This window comes from Hibiscus syriacus, unplaced genomic scaffold, assembly GCF_006381635.1.
Source record: "Hibiscus syriacus cultivar Baekdansim isolate YM2019G1 unplaced genomic scaffold, ASM638163v2 tig00111565_pilon, whole genome shotgun sequence".
NCBI lineage: Eukaryota > Viridiplantae > Streptophyta > Magnoliopsida > Malvales > Malvaceae > Hibiscus > Hibiscus syriacus.
In genome coordinates this window covers 1-22099 of record NW_024063121.1, presented here as the reverse complement: position 1 = coordinate 22099, position 22099 = coordinate 1, and the positions used below count along the sequence as shown (strand labels likewise).

Here is a 22099-nt window from a genome sequence, read left to right as displayed (position 1 = left end):
ACTAATTTTGTTTTTTCTGTATTACCAAAAAAAAAATTACATGAAGCACAAATCAACCAACTGTAGTTAGGGATGGGCATTTAAACCCGACCCGACCCGATTGGGTCGGATTTTTTTATGTTGTGTTCGGGTCGGGTTCGGGTTTAGGGTGAAAAAATCCGATCCGACCCGACCCGAAAAAATATATAATTTTACCCTATATATTTAGGGATAATTACAATAATACCCCTCTATATATTTTTTTTCAATTAAGTCACTATTTTTATTGAATAAAAATAATTTTTTTTATTCTTTCGGGTCTGGTCGGGTAAGGTGAAACCTTATTTTGGTCGGATCAGGTCGGGTCTCAGGTGGAGGTTCTCTTGTTCTCGGGTCGGATGGACTAAAAACCCGACCCATGCCCATCCCTAACTGTAGTGACTAAGAGATTTATCGTTATCCCTTAAGGTATTAAATTTAACCACTACGTAGGTAAGGTATGATCATTATGTACCAAAGGGTTAATAATCTTTAAACATATATAATACTTTTATCCCGATATATGGTATAACTTTATGCTAAATTTTTAGTGATTAAAATAAATTATTATTTTTTGGTACATAGGACAAAACGACAACATTTTGTCTATCATCTTAATAGCTCTATCCCATGGATATCAGCTAGCAAAAGATTAAGCAGTTCATTTGGTGGCTCCTCAACTCAGAGCGTCCCTTCGGTTCGTATGGAAGCTAGGTGTGCCATCCGATCGGCACTACGATTTCCTTCCCTCTAGGTATGTCGAACTTCCTTAACCCATCATTCTTTTATCATTTTTTGACAGTCACTGATAAGAATTTCATTTTGCATGTTAGTCGATCCACCTCCCTGTATCGCTTCGACAGCCCATCGAGCATCTACTTCGACTACTAAGTTTGTCGCTCCCAGGGTTTTCGCAAGGTTCAATCCTTCTCTTATACCCCAAATTTCAGCCATGGCTATCTTTATTTTGCCGAGATTTACCATAAATCTGTGCACCCATTTTCCATTTTCATCTCTTATCAGACCACCTGCGGTAGCCATACCCGTGCTTGCTCTGTAAGCCCGGTCTGAGTTCAAGATCCAGTGTTCACTTGGTGGTTTCCTCCATTTTACCCATTTGGGTTCACAGGTAATCCACTATGTTTTATGTTGTTCTTTGCTTGGGAGATTTCTTTTGTTAGATTGTTGCTGTTGTTTATCAACTGAGTTGTGTTGGGATTATTGTTTTTAAATATTGTTTCGTTTCTGGTTTTCCATAAGCTCCATATGATTGTAGAAAACTGAGTTCCCCAACCTATTCCATCTTTTGTCACTTTTCCGATCGACAATTCCATCACATCCATTCTTCGAAAACCTTAGATTCGAAGCTCACATCTTGACTCCTCACTTCGGTCTTCTCCCACACCTCTTTCGCTACTTTGCACTCTCTCAGTATGTGTTCAATCGATTCGATAACTCCCTAGCAATGTTTACACTGGCTTTCATGAGTAATCTTCTTTTTGACTTGTATTTCGTTCGTGTTTAGTCTTTTTAGAATCTTGAGCCAGATAAATACTCTTATTCTATCAGTAGTATTAACTTTCCAAATCCAACCCAGATCCTTCATATGTTGGCTCGAAAGACTTGCGCTCACTATTGCTTTATATGTTGATTTTATTGAAAAAATTTCATCTTTAGGAAAACCCCAGAGAATTTTGTGTTCAGAATTTTCAGTGTCCATTCCTGGTAGAGGTACACTTCTAATTTGATTAAACTGATCTTCGGGGAGTAAGTTCTTCAACGCAAGAAGATTCCATAATCGATTGTCATTTATAAACTGAGCTACTTTGGTGTCATCTTCCTCTCTTCCTGGGACTTTATATCTCAATGGGGTGTCATCTATCCACCAATCCTTCCAAAACGTATTTTCTCCCGACCAAATTTACGTTTACAACTTTTACTTATAAAGTCCTTGGTATTCATGATGTCTCTCCAAGTAGCAGAACAGTTTCCATGAAAATTTGTTTCCAAAATTTTTTCTCCCTTCAGATATTTTTTTCTGAAGATTTTACACCAAAGACTATCTTTCTTCTCTATCATCCCCTAGCCATTTTTGGCTAGCAGGGCTAAGTTCATATCTTTGGTCTTTCTTAACCCAATTCCACCTGCATATTAGGGTCTGCACATAGCGTCCCAGTTAACAAGGTGCTTATGATCATAATTTATAGTTCCTCTCCATAAGAAATTGCGATTCAATTTATCCATTGTGTTGCATGTTGAAACGGGGAGCATAACAGTCTGCATGGTATGAATGGGTATAACAACTGTCATATTAAAATAAATTATTCAATTATACTCAAAAGTTATTTTAGAGTTAAAACTCACTTTTAGACTATGATCAAGTTTTTTCAGCATGACAAAAGTGTCAATAATAATATTATTTTTTTTCAGCACCTAAAGAACTCAGAAGCAAAGTAATTTCAAAATTTTCAATTTTAACATGTTCGTTATTGAAATCGATGAAATAAAAATATTTCATAAATTTAACCCTAAATTATTAGTTATGTAGTTAAAAATATGCAATAAATGAACCAATATGATGAAAAACTCAGATTTCAATAATAATTTTGTCTAAAATGAAAGAAGTTGGCAAATAATTAAAGAATATGTGAAAATGACATTCTTGAATATTTTTTTTGGGTTAACTACATGATTGATCATGTTTTGTTTTGTTATATTTTCTTCACTAATTACGAAAAACATTATATATGGTTATTTTTTTATTTAATAAAGATGTCACTATGAATTAACTGTTATGAACAGTTAATAAATTAGGTGATGTGACGTTAAATATTTTAGTTTAATCACACATTTGGCCTCTATTATTTATATATTATTTCAATTTAGTCATACTTTTAATAAATTAAAATAAATTTAATCATCTATCGAATAATGTCTCATATCACCCTCTTGTTGAAAGAAAACAAAGCAAAGCAAATTGGGGCAAATAAATTTGAATTTGGGTTACTTAGAAACCAAGCATGTACCAACTATTGAACCAAGACCAATGTTTAGTCTAAATAGACAATATGATGTATATTTTGTATGTTAGTATATAAATACTTAACTTAAATTCATATATATTTATATATTAACTTTTGAAATATTTTTTATATTAACTTATAAAATATATTTTATTATTAACTTAATTTAAAAATATTTTTAAATCCATTTAGTCTCCGTTTGTTTTGCTTTGTTTTCTTTCAACAAAAAGGTGACATGTGTCATCCTATGATTGATAAAAAATACATATATTAAATTAAAATAAAATGACATGTGATACGACATTCGGTACTAGTGATACGTGGAATCATTCAATTGGAGGAATATATTTATTTAAATATATTAACAGCAAGACTAAAATTGAGAGAATATATAAATAACATGGATCAAATGTGTGGTTATACATAATATTTTAATTGTTATTGGCAGTTAACATGCTGAAAACATCTTAACTAAATACCCTTTCACTGCAACTATCGTCCAATGAATTCAACCAACTAATATATTAATTTGCATATTAGAATTAGAAGCATTTTTGGGCCCAAATTCTTTATAGATATTTTATTTATCATTATTGCAGTCGGGCCTTAGTTGGCCCAGTTCATGTTAAACGAACCTGTTTATATTAATAGCTAAATTACACCAGTTTTTTTTGGGTTTTTGGCCCAATAGAATAAACAACTTTTTAATTAGCCCAATTCTGCATATAAAAGTTTATGTTGGGATCTACGGTATTTGTAATAGTAACTTTAAACTCGTTAAATTGACGAGAAAATTCTAATAAAAATATTTTTTAATTGAACTTTTTCCGGATGTGATAAATTTAATAAAAAATTATTTTTATTGAAATTCGTCACTCGATATGATGAGTTTTTTACACTGTAACAAATAAACTTATATATGCCTTATTGGGCTAGTTAATAAAACTGTTTGCTCTATTGGACCAAAAGACACTGTTATTTAATTTCTAGGTCATAATATTTTAGTCATTCAAAATGAAAAAAAAACTTTCATTTTAATCATTCAATAAATTGTTAATTATTAAAAATTAATATTTTATACATATATTATTTTAATTCTAAAAATCTAAATGTTAATACCCTAAATCTAAATTCTAAATAGGACATATATTATTAAAATAAATTCGTGTAAAACAAATTTTACATAGCTTGGATATAAATTTGTAACCTCAATTTTTTATAAATAAATTAGACCAAGTCTCATATATTTACACAACATTTGCACATAATTAGACCAAGTCTTATTTCAGTATATTCATGTTGGGTCAATACTCTATTTTTGGAGTTGGTAAACGTTCACATTTGAAGTCAATAGTCATAAGTCACAGATGCCCACAGCTTATTGTTCTTCTTAAACCTCAATTAATAAAGTAATTAAACTTTAATTTTGTCCACCTAATCATGTTTTGGGTCAACATTTCTAGTGAGTCCAAGTCAGTCCATTAAGTCAAATAACGAATGGGAACCTTTGCTTTGTATTTTATTTTAAAACAAGTTTCCTTATTCCCTCATTGGACGGATATTAGTTATTGTATGAAATACGCATAAATTAATATTAATTATTTTTTTCATCCAAATTAAATCTTTAATTTTAAATATTTTAATTCATTTTTTAATTATTTGAATAATTATAAAATATTAACTATTCAAAAAATTTAATCAATTACCTTGTAAACATAATTACTTGAAGTTAAATCTTTTCTAAAAATAATATTTTAATCTTATAGATTAAATTCATTTCTCATTAAAAATTAATTAATTTTAATTAATAATGACTAGTATTTCGTATTCATACCGGCGCCTATAGAGAAGCAAAATCGCCACTCTTCCCATTAAAAGGGAAACTAACACTTTCCCTCGTTTTCTCAGTTTCCTTCCGATTCTCACTCTCCAAACAAGCACTTTCTCCCCCTAAATCTTCGCTATATCCACATAACAATCAGAATTCATTTAAAATATCTTTATTTTTCTCCTTTTCAAACCGCCCCTTTTCTTCTTCTTTCCTTTTCCCTAAACCCATTGCATGAACTAAAGCAAACCTTTTCCGTAAAAAATGAAGAAAATGAGCATGTGTTTCCTTCCGGTTGTTTCCGATAACGGTTCGATGGTCGGAAAACGATCGAAGTCGTCGTCGTCAGATGTTAAATCGCCCCTTTCACCGGCGAAGAACATGATGGGTTCCGACGACAGAGACGATGATGCTCCTGGAAATTCTTTTGGTCGGAAAAACAACTTGGCCGCCGGAGTCTCTCTCGTTTTGTCAATGCCGTCTTCTTTGAAACTTCTCTGGTCAGTTCCCTTTTTTTCTGCTTTTCTTGTCGTTTAATCTTATGTGGGTTCTTTTTTATAAGTGAAACTAAAAATAGAAATTTACTTAAAACCATGCATTTAAAATTCAAATCTTATATACATATATGAACAGATTACCAGTAGAGTATACAGTAACAGTATGAACACTTAGTTCTTTCGTGTGTTAATTATTTTAGTTTCTGCTTTTAATGATAATTTGATCAAATCAATTCAATTGTATACTCTTCACAGAAACACTTACTGTTCTTGGAAATTCAATCTCCATGTGCTTCACTGATTAAAAATTCTAGTCAAAATTGTTACGTTTCTTCTGTTCTCTTTTGTGTCTGATTATATATATATATATTGAAATTCAATTTTCATTTGCATTTGATAGATGAAGAGAATGACAAGCAAGAAACTGGATCAGAAGCTGCACCGGATTTACAATGGCGAGATATCCAAATCTAAATCTGAATTAAAACCGAAGAAGATTTTCAGTCCGACAATCAACGATGTGCCACCGTGCGAGGGCATCGATCACTCAACAAGTGACAATTCTTCTAAGATCTCATCTTGTTTATCAAAAGATTCATCTTCATCATCGTCGAGATCGTTGTCGTTAACGACGGCATCTGACCGTTCATCTTCATCATCGTCGAGGTCGTCGTTAACAACTCCATCCGGCCGTTCATCTTCGTCGTCACTTTCCCGTAATTCGAGGCCGGCATCGTCCAAAACCGCGGAAAACAATAAAATGATTGAAAAGGACCATGGTTCCAGGATCGTTTCTTGTTGTTTGCTCCTTGTGAGCCTATTGGTTTTGGTCATTTGGGGTAAAGTTTCTGCAATTTTCTGCACCTCGGCCGTGCTGGCCCTTACGAACGGTGGGCTAAACGAGGTCCATCGGATAGTGTTGCGGTCGATCCTCGTGTATTCGAGATCGATTCGAAGCATTACAGGAAGAAGATTATCATGGAAGGGTTGCTAGAAAGGAACCATGGTCGAAATGTATATCCATACATTCATAGTCATACTTTTGGAACTATATAAATGTTATCTATAAACAAAAGGAAATTAGGTTTCTAGACTCTCAGCAAATTTACCAGATTCTTGCATGTAATTTTGGCTAATGGATTTACACTTTGATTATTCATATTTATATTTATTTTGATATAAGATCTCGATATATTTCAGTTATTAGTATATTTATTTGTGATTCGTTACGTTCGATATTACATGTGGACCATATCTGTAATCAAGATATAGTTCGTTTATCACCATGTTTATCAAAATAAGATTTAAAAAAATAATTTAGATGATCAAAATGAAATTATAAAAAATATAATTATTGAATGTGTAATTTATCCTAAAAAAATAATGTTTATCATGGCCCAAAAAAATAAAGAAAACAAAACCCCTTAAACCCAAAAAAAAAAACCTCGTTAATCTTCTTATCCTAAAGTCCTCCCTCAACCCCGAAAAGTTCAGTCCACCAAAAATGGTGGCAGTAAAGCTTATGCATCTCAAACCAAACTCTCTTCTTCCTTTCACAACCTTCTCTCTCAAACACTCCTTTTCCTCTCTTCCAAAACCCTCAATCCTTTCTCTCTTGTATTCCACCCAAACCCAAATCAAAACCCAAAATTTCTCTTATGGCCCTTCTCTTCACAAAGGCAAAATCCCACTCGAAACCCCTGGAGAAGCTTCACCGATCAGATAGCAGCTCCAGGAAGCAGGACATTGATGGAGTATTGAATCCAGCGGCACCGAATAAGGTTTCTTTAGGTGGCCATGATGGTGCATTTGAAGCCACTGCTGTTGAAACCACTAATCCAACCGACTTGCTGGATTCTACTGATAAAGATATGTTGGAAGGGAGATTAGTATATATAAGACTGCATTGGAAGGGAGGAAAGTGGAGTTGGCGGATGGTGAAGTGGAGAGAGATGATGATTGGAGGTTCAGATTGGGAATAAGTTAAGAAGGGATGCCTTTTTGGATAATTGTGCTGTGGGAAAAGTGGTACTCAATTATAATTATTGTAATTATCATGTTTTAGGATTAATTGTGCGAAATTTACAAAATTTTACGACCGCAACCTCTAGAGTGATCGTAATGTGACCGAAAATGTAACCGCCAACGCTATTTAAATATCTGTTTATAGTAGCTTTTGAATGTGTTATAAAAGATTAGAGAGATGGAATTTAGCTTTAGCATTAGTCTTAAAAACGCTTTGACGCTCTAGTTAATTAAACTGGAAAATTTTGAATGTTATAATGTCTTATATATAATAGTTTTTGAATGTGTTATAAAAGGTAGAGAGATGAGATTTAGCTTCAGCTCTAGTCCCAACATGTTTCGATGCTGTATGTGTTAATTGGAGAATTTTCAATTTATTTGATGTATGCGTGGACTGTCGGTACTTTTTATTTGGATGCTCTAGTTGCTTACCTCTTTTTCTATGATATATGATTTTTGCAAATTTGATGCTGTTACTGTATCTATAGTATGATTTCTATTATGACATATTGTTCATGTTTGTCACATCTGAAATGCCACCCCCCTTCCTTTTTTCAGGCTGTGTTGGTTGAAGAAACCAGAGAGAATAGTTCCTCGACTATAGAGCTTGTGAGATGTAAGCTGACTTTGTTCTATGATTATTGGCAGATGAATGAGGTATATCGCACGAAAGCATCATAATTGTGTTTGTTTGGGGGGCAAATTTATACCACAAACATTGATTTCAAACTTATGTTATCTCTTCAAGAATGACGTCTTGGGCATCAGATTCATTTAAGTAATTCTTGAAGTTAGGGTGTCTTGCCCGCAGTGAATGTTCCTTGTTTCATCATTCTCGCCTCTCATCTTTCCCCCCCTTATATCCGTCATTTTCTAATAATGCTTTGAAAGACTGTAACGCAAATTAATAGTAATCTGGTTCACTTACTTCTAATGTCATTGTCTTTAAAAAGGTTAGAAGCTAGACTGGCAGCATGATTGGCAGAAATGGAAGGACTTTTAGTTTGCAAATGAATGGACAAAGCAAGATTTTGGAATCATTTACGTAGACATTTTGTAATTATTATCAATCATTAAATCATGTCATGAAAATTCTGCATATGCTATTCTATTACACAAGGCCACAAAACTGTAGCCTCCACGGCAAAGAGGAAAGAAAATTAAGGGGGAAATATTGAGAGTGGGTTGTAGTTTTTTCTTTTGGTCCCACCTCTAACTATAACAACTAATCAGAGTCAGATATAAATGTTTGCAACATCAATGGGGGCTCTAAATCTTATGCATTCCTTGCAGATCTTGGAGACCCTGCTACCAGAGGGCATGATTATCCCTTCAGCCTTTGAGACGGTTGGTCATATTGCACACTTGAACCTGAAAGATGAACATCTACCATACAAGAACGTTATAGCGAAGGTTCCTATTATAGAAATTAGTATATTGCACATACTGAAGATACAAGTCTACAACTTTGAAGGTGAACTCATCATTTGTCTTCTGACAGGATATGGTTGTTTTCCACTTTATCAGGTGGTTCTGGACAAAAAGAAGCCAAAAATACAAACAGTTGTAAATAAGATTGACGTCATTCAAAATGACTACCGAAAAATGCAGCTTGAGGTGTTAGCCGGGAATCACTCCTTGGTGACTACAGTAGTTGAGAATGGACTGCGATTTCGTGTTGATTTAGCAAAAGTGTATGCACTGCTTTCATCAAAACAATAAGATATTTAACATCGGTGACAAGGTATTCATGTTCCTCTTTTCCGCCGTTTATGCAGTTATTGGAACTCAAGGCTTGGAACTGAGAGGCAGAGGCTTCTGAGTGGCTTCGATCGCAATGATGTCATATGTATGCTTTCAACTCTACGTTGTTTGGCATTATGTATTACAAATAATGATTGTTATAATCACCATAAGAGTATTTAATGTGCGCAAATTTTGTACTAGCTGTAATTTTTGTAAATATTCATATCATATCAAGTGGCTTACATGTCTCAATTCTTCAATTTTTTGTAATTTACAGGTGATGTATTCTCTGGGGGTCCGATTGCTATATCTGCCGCTAAGATAGTAAAACGTGTTTATGCTAATGATTTGAACCCTTTTGCGGTTGAATATCTTGTTAGAAATATATGCTGTGTGCATCTTTTATTCTTCCAAGGAGTAGCCTTTGCAGAATGCAGTTTAAGTGTATAAAATAGTTGATTTGTAAAACTGAGTATTTCATATCAAATTTTGTATAGTAAACACCTTATTCATTTCTGTGGAAAATATAGTTATTTTCACTGAGGTGAATATACACTTTCAGAGGATTCCAACCAAAAGAAAAGAGCACAAAACAATGAAAACACCTAAACAACAGAGAATTCATGTTTTTTCAAAGATACATGAACATCTTACAGACGCATCTAGTTACTGTCCCCACGTTTATGTTTTGCGGTCCACTTTTTATCATATATGCAGTATTGTAACAGCTGGGGGTACCTGTTTTGGATGGCTCAGATTAACCCAACACAACGCTCTGAAGTCACTCTGTTGAGAGATCCTGTCCCTCCATAAAAATCTTAAAGAACCAAAGACAGATGATTTTTCTTTTTAACTATGTTGGGCAAACATGCAATAAAACCTTGGAAAAGGAGTCATGTAGGGAGAAAGATAACAGCAAAGAGCAACAAAATCTCTGTTCAGATTGCTGAGATCCCAGTAATTATTATTGTTTTTATATGGCTGAGGTCCAATATTGAAATGAGAGAGAAGAAAAGGGACCTTTTGATCTTTGTTAAGGGCATTCTTTGATTTTTGTTTTTTGAACTTCAAAGAGGAAGGTCCTTTCACAAGCTGCATAAAGCTACAACCAACAGTTACTCTAACCTTTGATCTTTAATTTTAACCTAAAATGTTGCCCAATTTAATGAAGTACTTTATAAATTTTTATTTTAAAATCGATTAATTGCGGCCTTTTTTAATCTTATATTAACCTATTGTATTTTAGACTACCCAAATATATGTATGGATCTAATTAGTTTTTAAGTTGTTGATATATTATTAATACACTAATGCAAATTAATTTAAGGATAAAAGTTGAATTAGTTTGATGTCACTTTCTTTAGTTTTTTTTAAGGTAATATACATATGGTCCCCCATTGTAATGCAAAAAAGGAGATTTCCGTGGTTAGGGTCATAGCCCTATAAATGTATGATCTCCATCAAAAGCTGCCAAATGGTAGGACACCTATGCATATAAATGCCCCAAAACTGAGTCCATGTAGGGCACAATCTGCTTCCCAAACCCCCAAGAATCCTTCCATGTCTGCCCAAACACATTAAACCCTAAACCCTCTGTCTAAACCCCCCAAAACTCATACATGAGGAAGAAAACCCTAAACACTCTGGTTTCACACATGCGACCAATCTCCGGCCAGCTTCCACACGTGCCAAATCTCACATTTTTTGTAGCCGCCTATATCCCAACCAGGGTTTTAAATAGCGTTCGCGGTCACGTTTTCGGTCGCGTCGCGTTAATCATGGTTGCGGATATAACGGATGTTATTGCGGTCATTGCGAATATCGCGATCGAGAATTTTTTTCGAATGAGCAGTTTTTTATAACAAAAAACCTATTTTTTATTAAAAAATTAAAATAACGAAAGAATAGCGGTCCGCTATTGCTGTGATTGGCCACAATCCGTTAAATTACGACCGCGATCCGCCACTATTGGTGTGATCCCGCTTCACACCGTTATTTTTCACGATAGCGGTTTCGGACACCACTGCGACTGTGATATAACGGCCGCGATATCACTATTCGGCTGCTATTTGAAACCATCATCCCAACACCTAAGGTGGCCAGCCATAACCAATGTCCCTTATAGAAGATTATCTCTTCTTTACATACGAAGAATAAAACTTCATCACACCATACATATGCATATGGCCTAGGATCTGGAGAACTAGATCAAGGCCTAAAGAAGGAAACTAGAGATCAAAGCCTTTTTGCTTAGGTGGCAGGTGATGATTGGTTGGAATTTTGGTATTCTGGACCGTCCTACATAAATTTGTTCAGCTTGCATGCAATTGTGTGAAAGGGATGGGGTTCCCTGGGATGATTATAAAGATCTTCAACCAGAATCATATCTGAAAATTACATCTTCGGTTAGTCACGCGGTTTTTATTGTTTTATTTTTCTCCACCCGTTTTAAGCTTTTATAACACACCACGATCATGATTCAATGGTAACAGGGCCTAGGAATTTTCCGTCTAATACTATCATTAAAAGTCATTATAAAATCTCCTATACAAAATCGAAAGAATACTTCCTTTCTTCTCCTCTTTCTCCCTCTCTCCTGACAACATCGCCCCTAATCTTCGGTTACCATTTTCTCTCAAATCACCGACTACGATTCTTAGTATAAACTAGAAGGAATAAACCACCAAAACCAAGTTTTACAATTCCATAAACTAGTAAAGTACCCCATGGACTCGGCTTTATTTATTTTAAGGTGTTTTCAAAATATGCAGGGATCAGGGGATCATTGCAACCCTACAACATAGCTAGGTAGATTCACATTATCATGACCAAAACGTACTCTTTATGATTGCTCTTCCACCTTTTAATTATTATACAATTATATAAAAAAATAATTAAAATACAATATAGTATATGACAAAATTCCAAAGAATATATCAAGTTAAAACCCACCTCCTTGTTATTATAAGCTTTATTCCTTCTAGTTTATACGAAGAATCGTGTCCTGGAGTTTGTGAAGAGCAACAAAGGGAGGAAACCTAATGGGAAAGCCCCACACCCAAAGAAACAGCCACAAAGAGGCATGGGAGTTGCCCAACTCGAACATTTAAGGAAAATGAATGAAACCAGAACCATAACGGCAATAACCCAGTTCCCTTGTGAAAGTAGAGGAGGAGGAGCGGCTGGGAATGTTCCCTTGTTTCACGGTATAGTTAGCTATGGTGTTCTGTTGGTAAAATAGACTGCTGCAAAACGAGGCATTAGCATTGATTGGAAAAATATATATTGAAATATATAATTAAAGAACCGATTAACCGTGTCGTGGTATTAACCACTGCCTTAGAAACGAATTCGTCCCGATGTGTGTAATCGCTGCAGTAGGCGGACCTTCCTCCGAGGTTAACACGGTCGCTCTGAATTCCGTACACCCGAAACCGGAGTGGACTGCTGATGGTATTGCACTTCTGATCGGAAAACACGGAGAGAACAACTTTAGAAAACACTTGGAGAGTGAATTCTAATTGTAGAGAGTGTGTGTTGAGAAGCTGAATTTAGCTCTCTATTTATAGGCTAGAAGTAAGGGTAAATCCGTCCAATAAGAAAATCAAATTAAATTTGATTTTAATTCTGAATTTAAACCCTTTTTGTAACTCCTCTTGATGAATCTGGCTAAAAAAAAGAGTCCATGTTCATTGCATAAAAATTAAACAGTTATAACTCCTGAAATTAAATCAGATAACTCCTGTAACTCCTGATATTAACAACTTGTCTCTCCCATGAACAAAGCTTGAAATCAGTCCAGATACATCTTAAATTCTGATTTAATTTAGGAAAATAACAGTTTAATGGTAAAATAGACTGTTGCAAAACGAGGGATTAGCATTGACTGGAAAAATATATATTGAAATATATAATTAAAGAATCGATTAACCGTGTCGTGGTATTAACCACTGCCTTAGAAACGAATTTGCCCCGATGTGTGTAATCGCTACAGTAGGCGGACCGTCCCCCGAGGTTAACACGGTCGCTCCGAATTCCGTACACCCAAAACCGGAGTGGACTGCTGGTGGTATTGCACTTCTGATCGGAAAGCACGGAGAGAACAACTTTAGAAAACACTTGGAGAGTGAATTCTAATTGTAGAGAGTGTGTGTTGAGAAGCTGAATTTAGCTCTCTATTTATAGGTTAGAAGTAAGGGTAAATCCGTCCAACAAGAAAATCAAATTAAATTTGATTTTAATTATGAATTTAAACCCTTTTTGTAACTCCTCTTGATGAATCTGGCTAAAATAAGAGTCCATGTTCATTGCATAAAAATTAAACAGTTATAACTCCTGAAATTAAATCAGATAACTCATGTAACTCCTGATATTAACAACTTGTCTTTCCCATGAACAAAGCTTGAAATCAGTCCAGATACATCTTAAATTCTGATTTAATTTAGGAAAATAACAGTTTAATGGTAAAATAGACTGCTGCAAAACGAGACATTAGCATTGACTGGAAAAATATATATTGAAATATATAATTAAAGAACCGATTAACCGTGTCGTGGTATTAACCACTGCCTTAGAAACGAATTCGCCCCGATGTGTGTAATCGTTGCAGTAGGCGGACCTTCCCCCGTGGTTAACACGGTCGCTCCGAATTCCGTACACTCGAAACCGGAGTGGACTGCTGGTGGTATGGCACTTCTGATCGGAAAGCACGGAGAGAACAACTTTAGAAAACACTTGGAGAGTGAATTCTAATTGTAGAGTGTGTGTGTTGAGAAGCTGAATTTAGCTCTCTATTTATAGGCTAGAAGTAAGGGTAAATCCGTCCAACAAGAAAATCAAATTAAATTTGATTTTAATTCTGAATTTAAACCCTTTTTGTAACTCCTCTTGATGAATCTGGCTAAAAAAAGAGTCAATGTTCATTGCATAAAAATTAAACAGTTATAACTCCTGAAATTAAATCAGATAACTCTTGTAACTCCTGATATTAACAGCTTGTCTCTCCCATGAACAAAGCTTGAAATCAGTCCAGATACATCTTAAATTCTGATTTAATTTAGGAAAATAATAATTTAATTTATTTAATTTCAGACAACTAATAATCAGTTATTATCATCTGAAATATTCGAACTTTAACAGTCTCAGTAGCCTATAAATATCAGATGAATCTTTCACATTTTTCATTTAATATTTCAGAGAAAAATTCCTTACGAATTTTCTCTAAAAAGATATTATTCGTGTGGACGTGTGAAAGACACGTATTACCACGCCTTGTTCTCTATCACTCAACAAGGGAATGGAGAATGTAAACCTTAAATACCATTCCCACTAGTATTTCCAACTCTATGTGGGATTGAGTATTACCAACATTCCCCCAGTAATGCGAAAGAATTCTTCTGAAACTCGAAAACAATCTTTCCAGAATAGCAATAGCGAGATTAGTTGCTTAAGCACTAGTGAACGTATCTGGAACTAGTACATGGTGATGATGAGCAATCCTTCTCTTAGATAGTGAAACTAGTCTGGAACTTTCTAAGATGGGGGTAAACTCATAACACACAACTAACCCCTCCATCCACCTGAGTCCTCGATGTGTAAGATATATATATACAAAAATATATATTTGGCCATCTTACCTCAGGATTCTAGTAAGTGTGCTAGAAAAATGGCCCAACATTTTTCATAGAAGATGTCTAACCCTTCTCACTTACATAGGTTATTTCATCAAGTTTATCTCGATATAAACCACCCTTAACAGGGATATGAAATAATTAAGAGCTTTTATAATAGCTCGACCTCACAAAGAGTATGGTGACTTTTTTCAAGTTCATTATTAATGAACCACCCAAACTCTGGGCTAAGAAGTCATTAAGAATAAATATTCATCCTCAATTATCGGTAAATTCAATAAGTCCTTCTCACTAGAACCATCCAAAAACTTGGATTTGAATTTATTAAGAGTTTAACAAACTCAACCTTTCTGTCGGTAAGTTCATTATTTCCTTTTCATTTAGGACTACCTACTCACTCTGGGTTATGAACTTATTAAGAATAGATATTCAGCCAAAATCGGTAAATTCATCAAGTCTTTCTCACTAATACCACCCAAAGTCTGGGCTATGAATTTATTAAGAGCAATTAAGCTCATCCTGGGCATGCACATTATTCATCATAGGGATAGGCAGTAGGAATGTGCACTATGAGTCTTTCCATGGTTTCGTTTGACCACATGGAACTTAGATAACTAAGTTGGGTATCCACCACGAATTCCTCAACCAATGGGCTTGAGACCCATCCCCTCAACGAATCTAGGACCAGCTTCCGACTTAACCCTTTGGTAAGCGGATCTGCTAGGTTCCTTTCCGACTTCACATACTCTAAAGAGAGCACTCCATTCTTTATTAAGTGTCTAATTGATTCATATCTTATGCGAATGTGTCTTTTCTTACCATTATATACATATCACATCTTGCGAATCACACAACAAAGAGAACAAGGGGTTAGTTGTGTGTTATGAGTTTACCCCCATCTTAGAAAGTTCCAGACTAGTTTCACTTATCTAAGAGAAGGATTGCTCATCATCACTATGTACTAGTTCTAGATATGTTCACTAGTGCTTAAGCAGCTAATCTCGTTATTGCTCTTTTGGAAAGTTTGTTTTCGAGTTTCAGAAGAATTCTTTCGCATTAGTGGGGGAATGTTGGTATTGCTCAATCCCACATAGTATTGGAAACACTATTGGGAATGGGTATTTATGGATTGGAATTCCCACTTCCTTGTTGAGTGAAAGAGAACAAGGGGGACTCTCGCGCACCGCCGCCGTCCGTCTCGTCTCGGCACGGCTTGGCTCGTCTCGGCTCGTGGTCGTGGTAATACGTGTCTTCGACACGTCCGCGCGGATACTATCTTTTTAGAGAAAATTCTTGAGGAATTTCTCTTTGAAAGAAACAAATAAATGTGAAAGATTTCAACTGATATTTATAGGCTGCTGAGGACTGTTTAAATTCAAATGATAACAGCTGGTTTATGAGAGTTATCAGAAATTAAACAGCTTTTCCTAAATTAAATCAAAAACGTTAAGATGTATATGGACTGATTTCCAGCTTTGTACAGAGGAGACAAGTTGTTAATATCAAGAGTTACAAGAGTTATTTGATTTAATTCCAGGGGTTACATGATATAATTTCGGGAGTTATAACAGCTGAATAATGATGCAATGAACCTGGACTATTTTTGAGTCAGGTTCATCTAGACGTTTCAGCTGTTACAAAAGAAGAGATTTAGTCCTGAAATTTTATGGACGATTTTAACCCTATTTCTAGCATATAGATAGAGAGTTATATTCAGCTTCTCAACTCACTCTCAACATTTCAGAATTCACTCTCCAAGTTTTTTCTAAAGTTCTCTCTGTGTGCTTTCCCATCAGAAGTGCAATACCATCAGTAGTCCACTCCAGTTTCGGGTGTACGAAATTCGGAGCGACCGTGTTAACCTCGGGGGACGGTCCACCTACTGCAGCGATTACACACATCGGGGCGAATTCGTTTCTAAGGCAGTGGTTATACCACGACACGGTTTACCAATCTGTTCTTTTTCAATATTGTTTATCTTTCCTGTCAGTGCTAACGGTGTGGTTTGCAGTCTATTTTACCAACAATTTAGAAAGAATTCTTACTGCTGCTAAATACGACAATAATTATTATTGTTCGTGTTGTGAAGAAAGATGGATTCTATGATCACTGGAAATTATCGGTAAGAAAATCGAATATGGATTGCACTGCATGAGATCGTGTCTCTTCTTTGCAAAGTTTGAATTCATTCTACTTTTCGGAATGGTAAGAATCAAAAGGTTAGTACGATTGCATTCTTAATATTAATAATGATTAATACAATACTGATTATAAACGTTTTTAAATGTTTGTAAGTAATACAATATATGAATAATGTTCAGATTAAAAAATGCAATTATTACTTGAAACGATTAAATGCCATGTCAATGCATTTACATGTATTAATTTGTGCAGTTACACGTAAATATGCACATTTCTTTTTGGTTAATTTGTATTAATATGAATGGAAATGTATATATAATGCGTTTAAGAAAAATGAAAACTATAATATCATTTTAAGAAATGGTATTTATTGGAAAACATGAATGTATTATAATCATTATGCGGTTATAACTTTTGATTTGGAGTTATTGGCTGTTTTATGGCATTATTATTATGCCTTAACATTTATGTGTTTATGATGAACACTAAAATAAACTTTTAAATGTAGATTAAGATTACATTTAAAATTTGACACATTTGTGTTGTGTTTATGATGCATCGGTTGAATATTCATTAGTGGTAATTTTTATTGACAATTCATTTGGGTGATAAATGGATTAATATTTGAATAATGAAAAATCATGAAAAAAACGGTAAGCTTTGAATAGAGATTTTAATGGTTCTATTATAGCAAGCAATTGAATTGTTTATTAAGCTTTAATGACAATTTATTAAGCTTTAACAATATTGTATAAAGGTGGTAGATGGTTGTTTTATTCTTAGTGAATTGTTTCATGTTTCCATGGCCTGCCTTATTTAATTCTTTATTATGTGTTTAAGAATTTTAATATGGTTGGTTCATGTACAATGAGTTGAGCTATGAAACTATTCAGTTTCTGAATAGTAAGTTGAAAATAAATGTCAACTCTCTTGTCGTACTAATAATTTCTTTTGAGAAATTATAAAGATAACAGAACGTTGCAATTTTGGAGAATCATGAAGATGATGATGTTGGACGAGAAGATTCTTCAAATCGAAATAGTTGTTAAATTCGAGTTTTATTTTCACAATCTACTGAAGATAAGGAACCAAAATCTTAAAGATATGGATCTTATTACTATCAGTAAATTATTTTTATTTTATTACTGTTAGTAAAAATATTTTTGTTACTAACCATATATATTATTCATTTGAATTCAAAAGATTCAAAAGAGATGATGGGTCAGATGAAGTGATTGTCATGATAGATTTTGAGGTCCTAATGCAAAGGCTGAAGTAGCATGCATGGTGAGGATGAACAAGTCTATTTGGAAATTATGACTCTACCTACGAGGTCAGGTTATTTAGACTTGTTGTTTGTTAATTCATGTTCTTTTAAATACATGAATTAGACTGCATGAGCCTTTAAGGTAGTCTTTAAAACTCAGTGGATACTATGAAATGAGATAAAATCACTAGTAAAGACTAAGGTAGTACTACTAAGGCTAAGGTAGTAGTGCAAACCCGAAATATATATGCTTAATAAGATACTATTGTGATTAAAAGTATCAAGCATAATTCTTTAAGAAGCCTTAAGAAAGAGAAAATCTATAAATAATTTATTGGAAAGTAGTGTGATGAGTATAAAAGTGCATGTCTAGGATTGGTTCGATTAAGACTTGGTATTTAAGCGTGCCTAGTGCACCACCTCTCTTTCATAGAAACATACCTGGTGCATTGTTCATTACTATGCTCACTATTTCAATTTATAAAATACTATGACAAGATGATAACTCTTTAAACTTAGTGTAGAAGTTAAAAGAGTAAAGATTAATTTGGTTGAGTGAAATACCAAACTTAGTCATAGTAAATAAAATATGTGATGATCTCTTTAAGGCTAATATGTTGAATATCATGAATGAAAATATGATAGACATTATTGCTACTAAGAGTGTGTTGTAGTTATTAAATTTCTTTAAGTGGTTTTCCTAAGTAGAGGAAAGAAAAAAGATTATCTATTTCATAATGGTTTATACATTTTAATCTTAATGATTTGTAACTTCTCAAAACTTTGAGAATATAATTATGTGTAAACAAAACTTAAGTTTGTTAAAATAGTTTTATGGCTAAAACTCATAACAAACTTTACTCTAGTATGATTGAGTATTTGTTTACACGTTTTACAAGACACTTATGGATATCCTAAAATATTAGAAATGTGGGGGTGGCTTAAAATGTAGATTAAATGCATAAACTCAAATAGAAAATATTCTATCAACTTCTTCTCGTATTCCTGTTAGGTCTTCTCAAGAAATTGATTTCGAGACTAGAAGAAGTAAAAGGCTATTTGGACCAAATTTTATCACTTCCTTTATTTCTAAGATAAATGATTTAGACTCTCTTTCTGATCATATAGCTTAAATATTATATGAGGATCCTAAAAAGGCTATAAGATCTATCGATACTAGTTCTAGAAAATCGCTATTAATGATGAACTAGAATCGATAATGTCTAATCATACTTGGGAATTAGTTGACTTGCCTAGAGGATTTAAACCAATATGTAGAAAATGAATCTTCCGGAAGAAAATGAGACCAGATGGTTTGATCCAGTGGTACAAGGCAAGGCTATTTGTCAAAAGGGCTCAAAAGTTTGTTTTAAACTACTTTGATTCGTACTCTCTCGTTATGAACATCTCAATGATCCTTGCATTATTTGCACTAGCCTCCATTCATAAGTTGCAAGTACATCAATGGATGTTAAGACTACATTTTTGAATGGAGATCTAGATGAGGAGATCTATATGGGAACAATGGTACAAGAAATTTTATAAAACTATACTTAGTTTTGGTTTTGTTGTGAATGATTCGGATGCTTGTGTGTATTCGAGGATGTTTGGTACTGATAACGCCATCATAAGTTTTGTATGTTGATGACATGTTGATTTTCAGTTCTAACATTGAGTCCATTAACAAAACAAACAGTTTCTTGTCCATTAAATTTGAGATGATGGATTTGGGAGAAGTCATTATAATCTTAGGAGTCAAAATTACCAAAACTGAAAAGAGATTTTCTTTAGGTCAAGCACACTATCTTAAGAAAGTGTTAAAGAAATTGACAGTTTTGATGTCGTCCCTGTTCGAACCCTTGTGATTCTAGCATACATCTTGTTAAAAATAAAGGAAGTAGTGTTTCCCAAACTGAATATGCTAAATTAATCGGAAACTTAATGTTCTTAATGAACTATACTCGGCCTGATATGTTTATGTTATGAGTAGACTGAGTATATATACTCATAATGAGTGGTGAACACTGGATTGCTCTTAAACGCTTACTGAATTATCTTAAGGGTACTTTGGATTGGAAACTTGAGTTCGTTGGCTTTCCTGCGGTACTGGAAGGATATTGTGATGCCAACTGGGTTTCTGATAATGATGAGGTAAGCTCTACGAGCGGGTATGTTTTTACTTTGGGTGGAGCAACAATCTCATGGAAATCATCAAAGCAGACTTGTATTGCTCGTTCTACCATGGAGTCAGAGTTTATAGCTCTTGACCTAGCTGGGCAAGAAGCCGAGTGGCTCAGAAGCTTGTTAGCAAATATTCTGTTGTGGGGAAGACCGACTCCTCCAATTTCTTTGTTGTGTGATTCGCAAGATGTGATATGTGTATAATGGTAAGAAAAGATACATTCGCATAAGACATGAATCAGTTAGACACTTAATAAAGAATGGAGTGCTCTCTTTAGAGTATGTTAAGTCGGAAAGGAACCTAGCAGATCCGCTTACCAAAGGTAAGTCGGAAGCTGGTCCTAGATTCGTCGAGGGGATGGGTCTCAAGCCCATTGGTTGAGGAATTCATGGTGGATACCCAACTTAGTTATCTAAGTTCCATGTGGTCAAACGAAACCATGGAAAGACTCATAGTGCACATTCCTACCGCTACCAACTTAATTGCTCTTAATAAATCATAGCCCAGACTTTGGGTGGTCTTAATGAGAAAGACTTGATGAATTTACCGATTTTTGTTGAATATATATTCTTAATAAGTTCATAACCCAGAGTGAGTGGGTAGTCCTAAATGAAAAGGAAATAATGAACTTACCGACAGAAATGTTGAGTTTGTTAAACTCTTAATAAATTTAAATCCAAGTTTTTGGATGGTTATAGTGAGAAGGACTTATTGAATTTACCGATAATTGAGGATGAATATTTATTCTTAATGACTTCTTAGCCCAGAGTTTGGGTGGTTCGTTAATAATGAACTTGAAAAAAGTCACCATACCTTTTGTGAGGTTGAGCTATTATAAAAGCTCTTAATTATTTCATATCCCTGTTAAGGGTGGTTTATATCGAGATAAACTTGATGAAATAACCTATGTAAGTGAGAAGGGTTAGCCACCTTTCTATGAAAAATGTTGGGCCATTTTTCTAGCACACTTACTAGAATCCTGAGGTAAGATGGCCAAATATATATTTTTGTATATATATATCTTACACATCGAGGACTCAGGTGGATGAAGGGGTTAGTTGTGTGTTATGAGTTTACCCCCATCTTAGAAAGTTCCAGATAGTTTCACTTATCTAAGAGAATGATTGCTCATCATCACTATGTACTAGTTCCAGATACGTTCACTAGTGCTTAAGCAACTAATCTCGCTATTGCTCTTCTGGAAAGATTGTTTTCGAGTTTCAGAAGAATTCTTTCGCATTAGTGGGAGAATGTGGTAATGCTCAATCCCACATAGAGTTGGAAATACTAGTGGGAATGGTATTTAAGGTTTACATTCTCCATTCCTTGTTGAGTGATAGAGAACAAGGCGTGGTAATACGTATCTTTCACACGTCCACACGAATAATATCTTTAGAGAAAATTCGTAAGGAATTTTTCTCTGAAATATTAAATGAAAAATGTGAAAGATTCATCTGATATTTAAGGCTACTGAGACTATTAAAGTTCGAATATTTCAGATGATAATAACTGATTATTAGTTGTCTGAAATTAAATAAATTAAACTGTTATTTTCCTAAATTAAATCAGAATTTAACATGTATCTGGACTGATTTCAAGCTTTGTTCATGGGAGAGACAAACTGTTAATATCAGGAGTTACAGGAGTTATCTGATTTAATTTCAGGAGTTATAACTGTTTAATTTTTATGCAATGAACATGGACTCTTTTTTAGCCAGATTCATCAAGAGGAGTTACAAAA

General features: G+C 34.2%; 2 protein-coding genes and 1 long non-coding RNA gene across 3 annotated transcripts; all 3 read left to right on the top strand.

Moving 5' to 3' along the window:
• Positions 1-671: 671 nt before the first annotated feature.
• LOC120164990 lies at positions 672-1069 on the top strand. The gene is made up of 3 exons (XR_005519771.1): positions 672-772; positions 852-936; positions 1042-1069. It is a non-coding gene; the product is annotated as an uncharacterized LOC120164990 (long non-coding RNA).
• Positions 1070-5316: 4247 nt separating this feature from the next.
• LOC120164993 (suppressor protein SRP40-like) lies at positions 5317-6360 on the top strand. Its single transcript, XM_039174602.1, has 2 exons — positions 5317-5369; positions 5767-6360. Exon 2 carries the CDS (start codon positions 5767-5769, stop codon positions 6358-6360), a length of 594 nt encoding a protein of 197 aa, XP_039030533.1. The 5' UTR covers positions 5317-5369.
• A 1528-nt stretch (positions 6361-7888) lies between these two features.
• LOC120164986 (tRNA (guanine(37)-N1)-methyltransferase 1-like) lies at positions 7889-12369 on the top strand (the record flags this gene model as incomplete). The annotated part of the gene is made up of 6 exons (XM_039174599.1): positions 7889-8048; positions 8685-8804; positions 8919-9085; positions 9170-9240; positions 9415-9528; positions 12122-12369. Coding segments are annotated over exons 1-6 (876 nt in total), but the record flags the coding sequence as incomplete, so codon positions are not given.
• Between the last annotated feature and the right edge of the window lie 9730 nt (positions 12370-22099).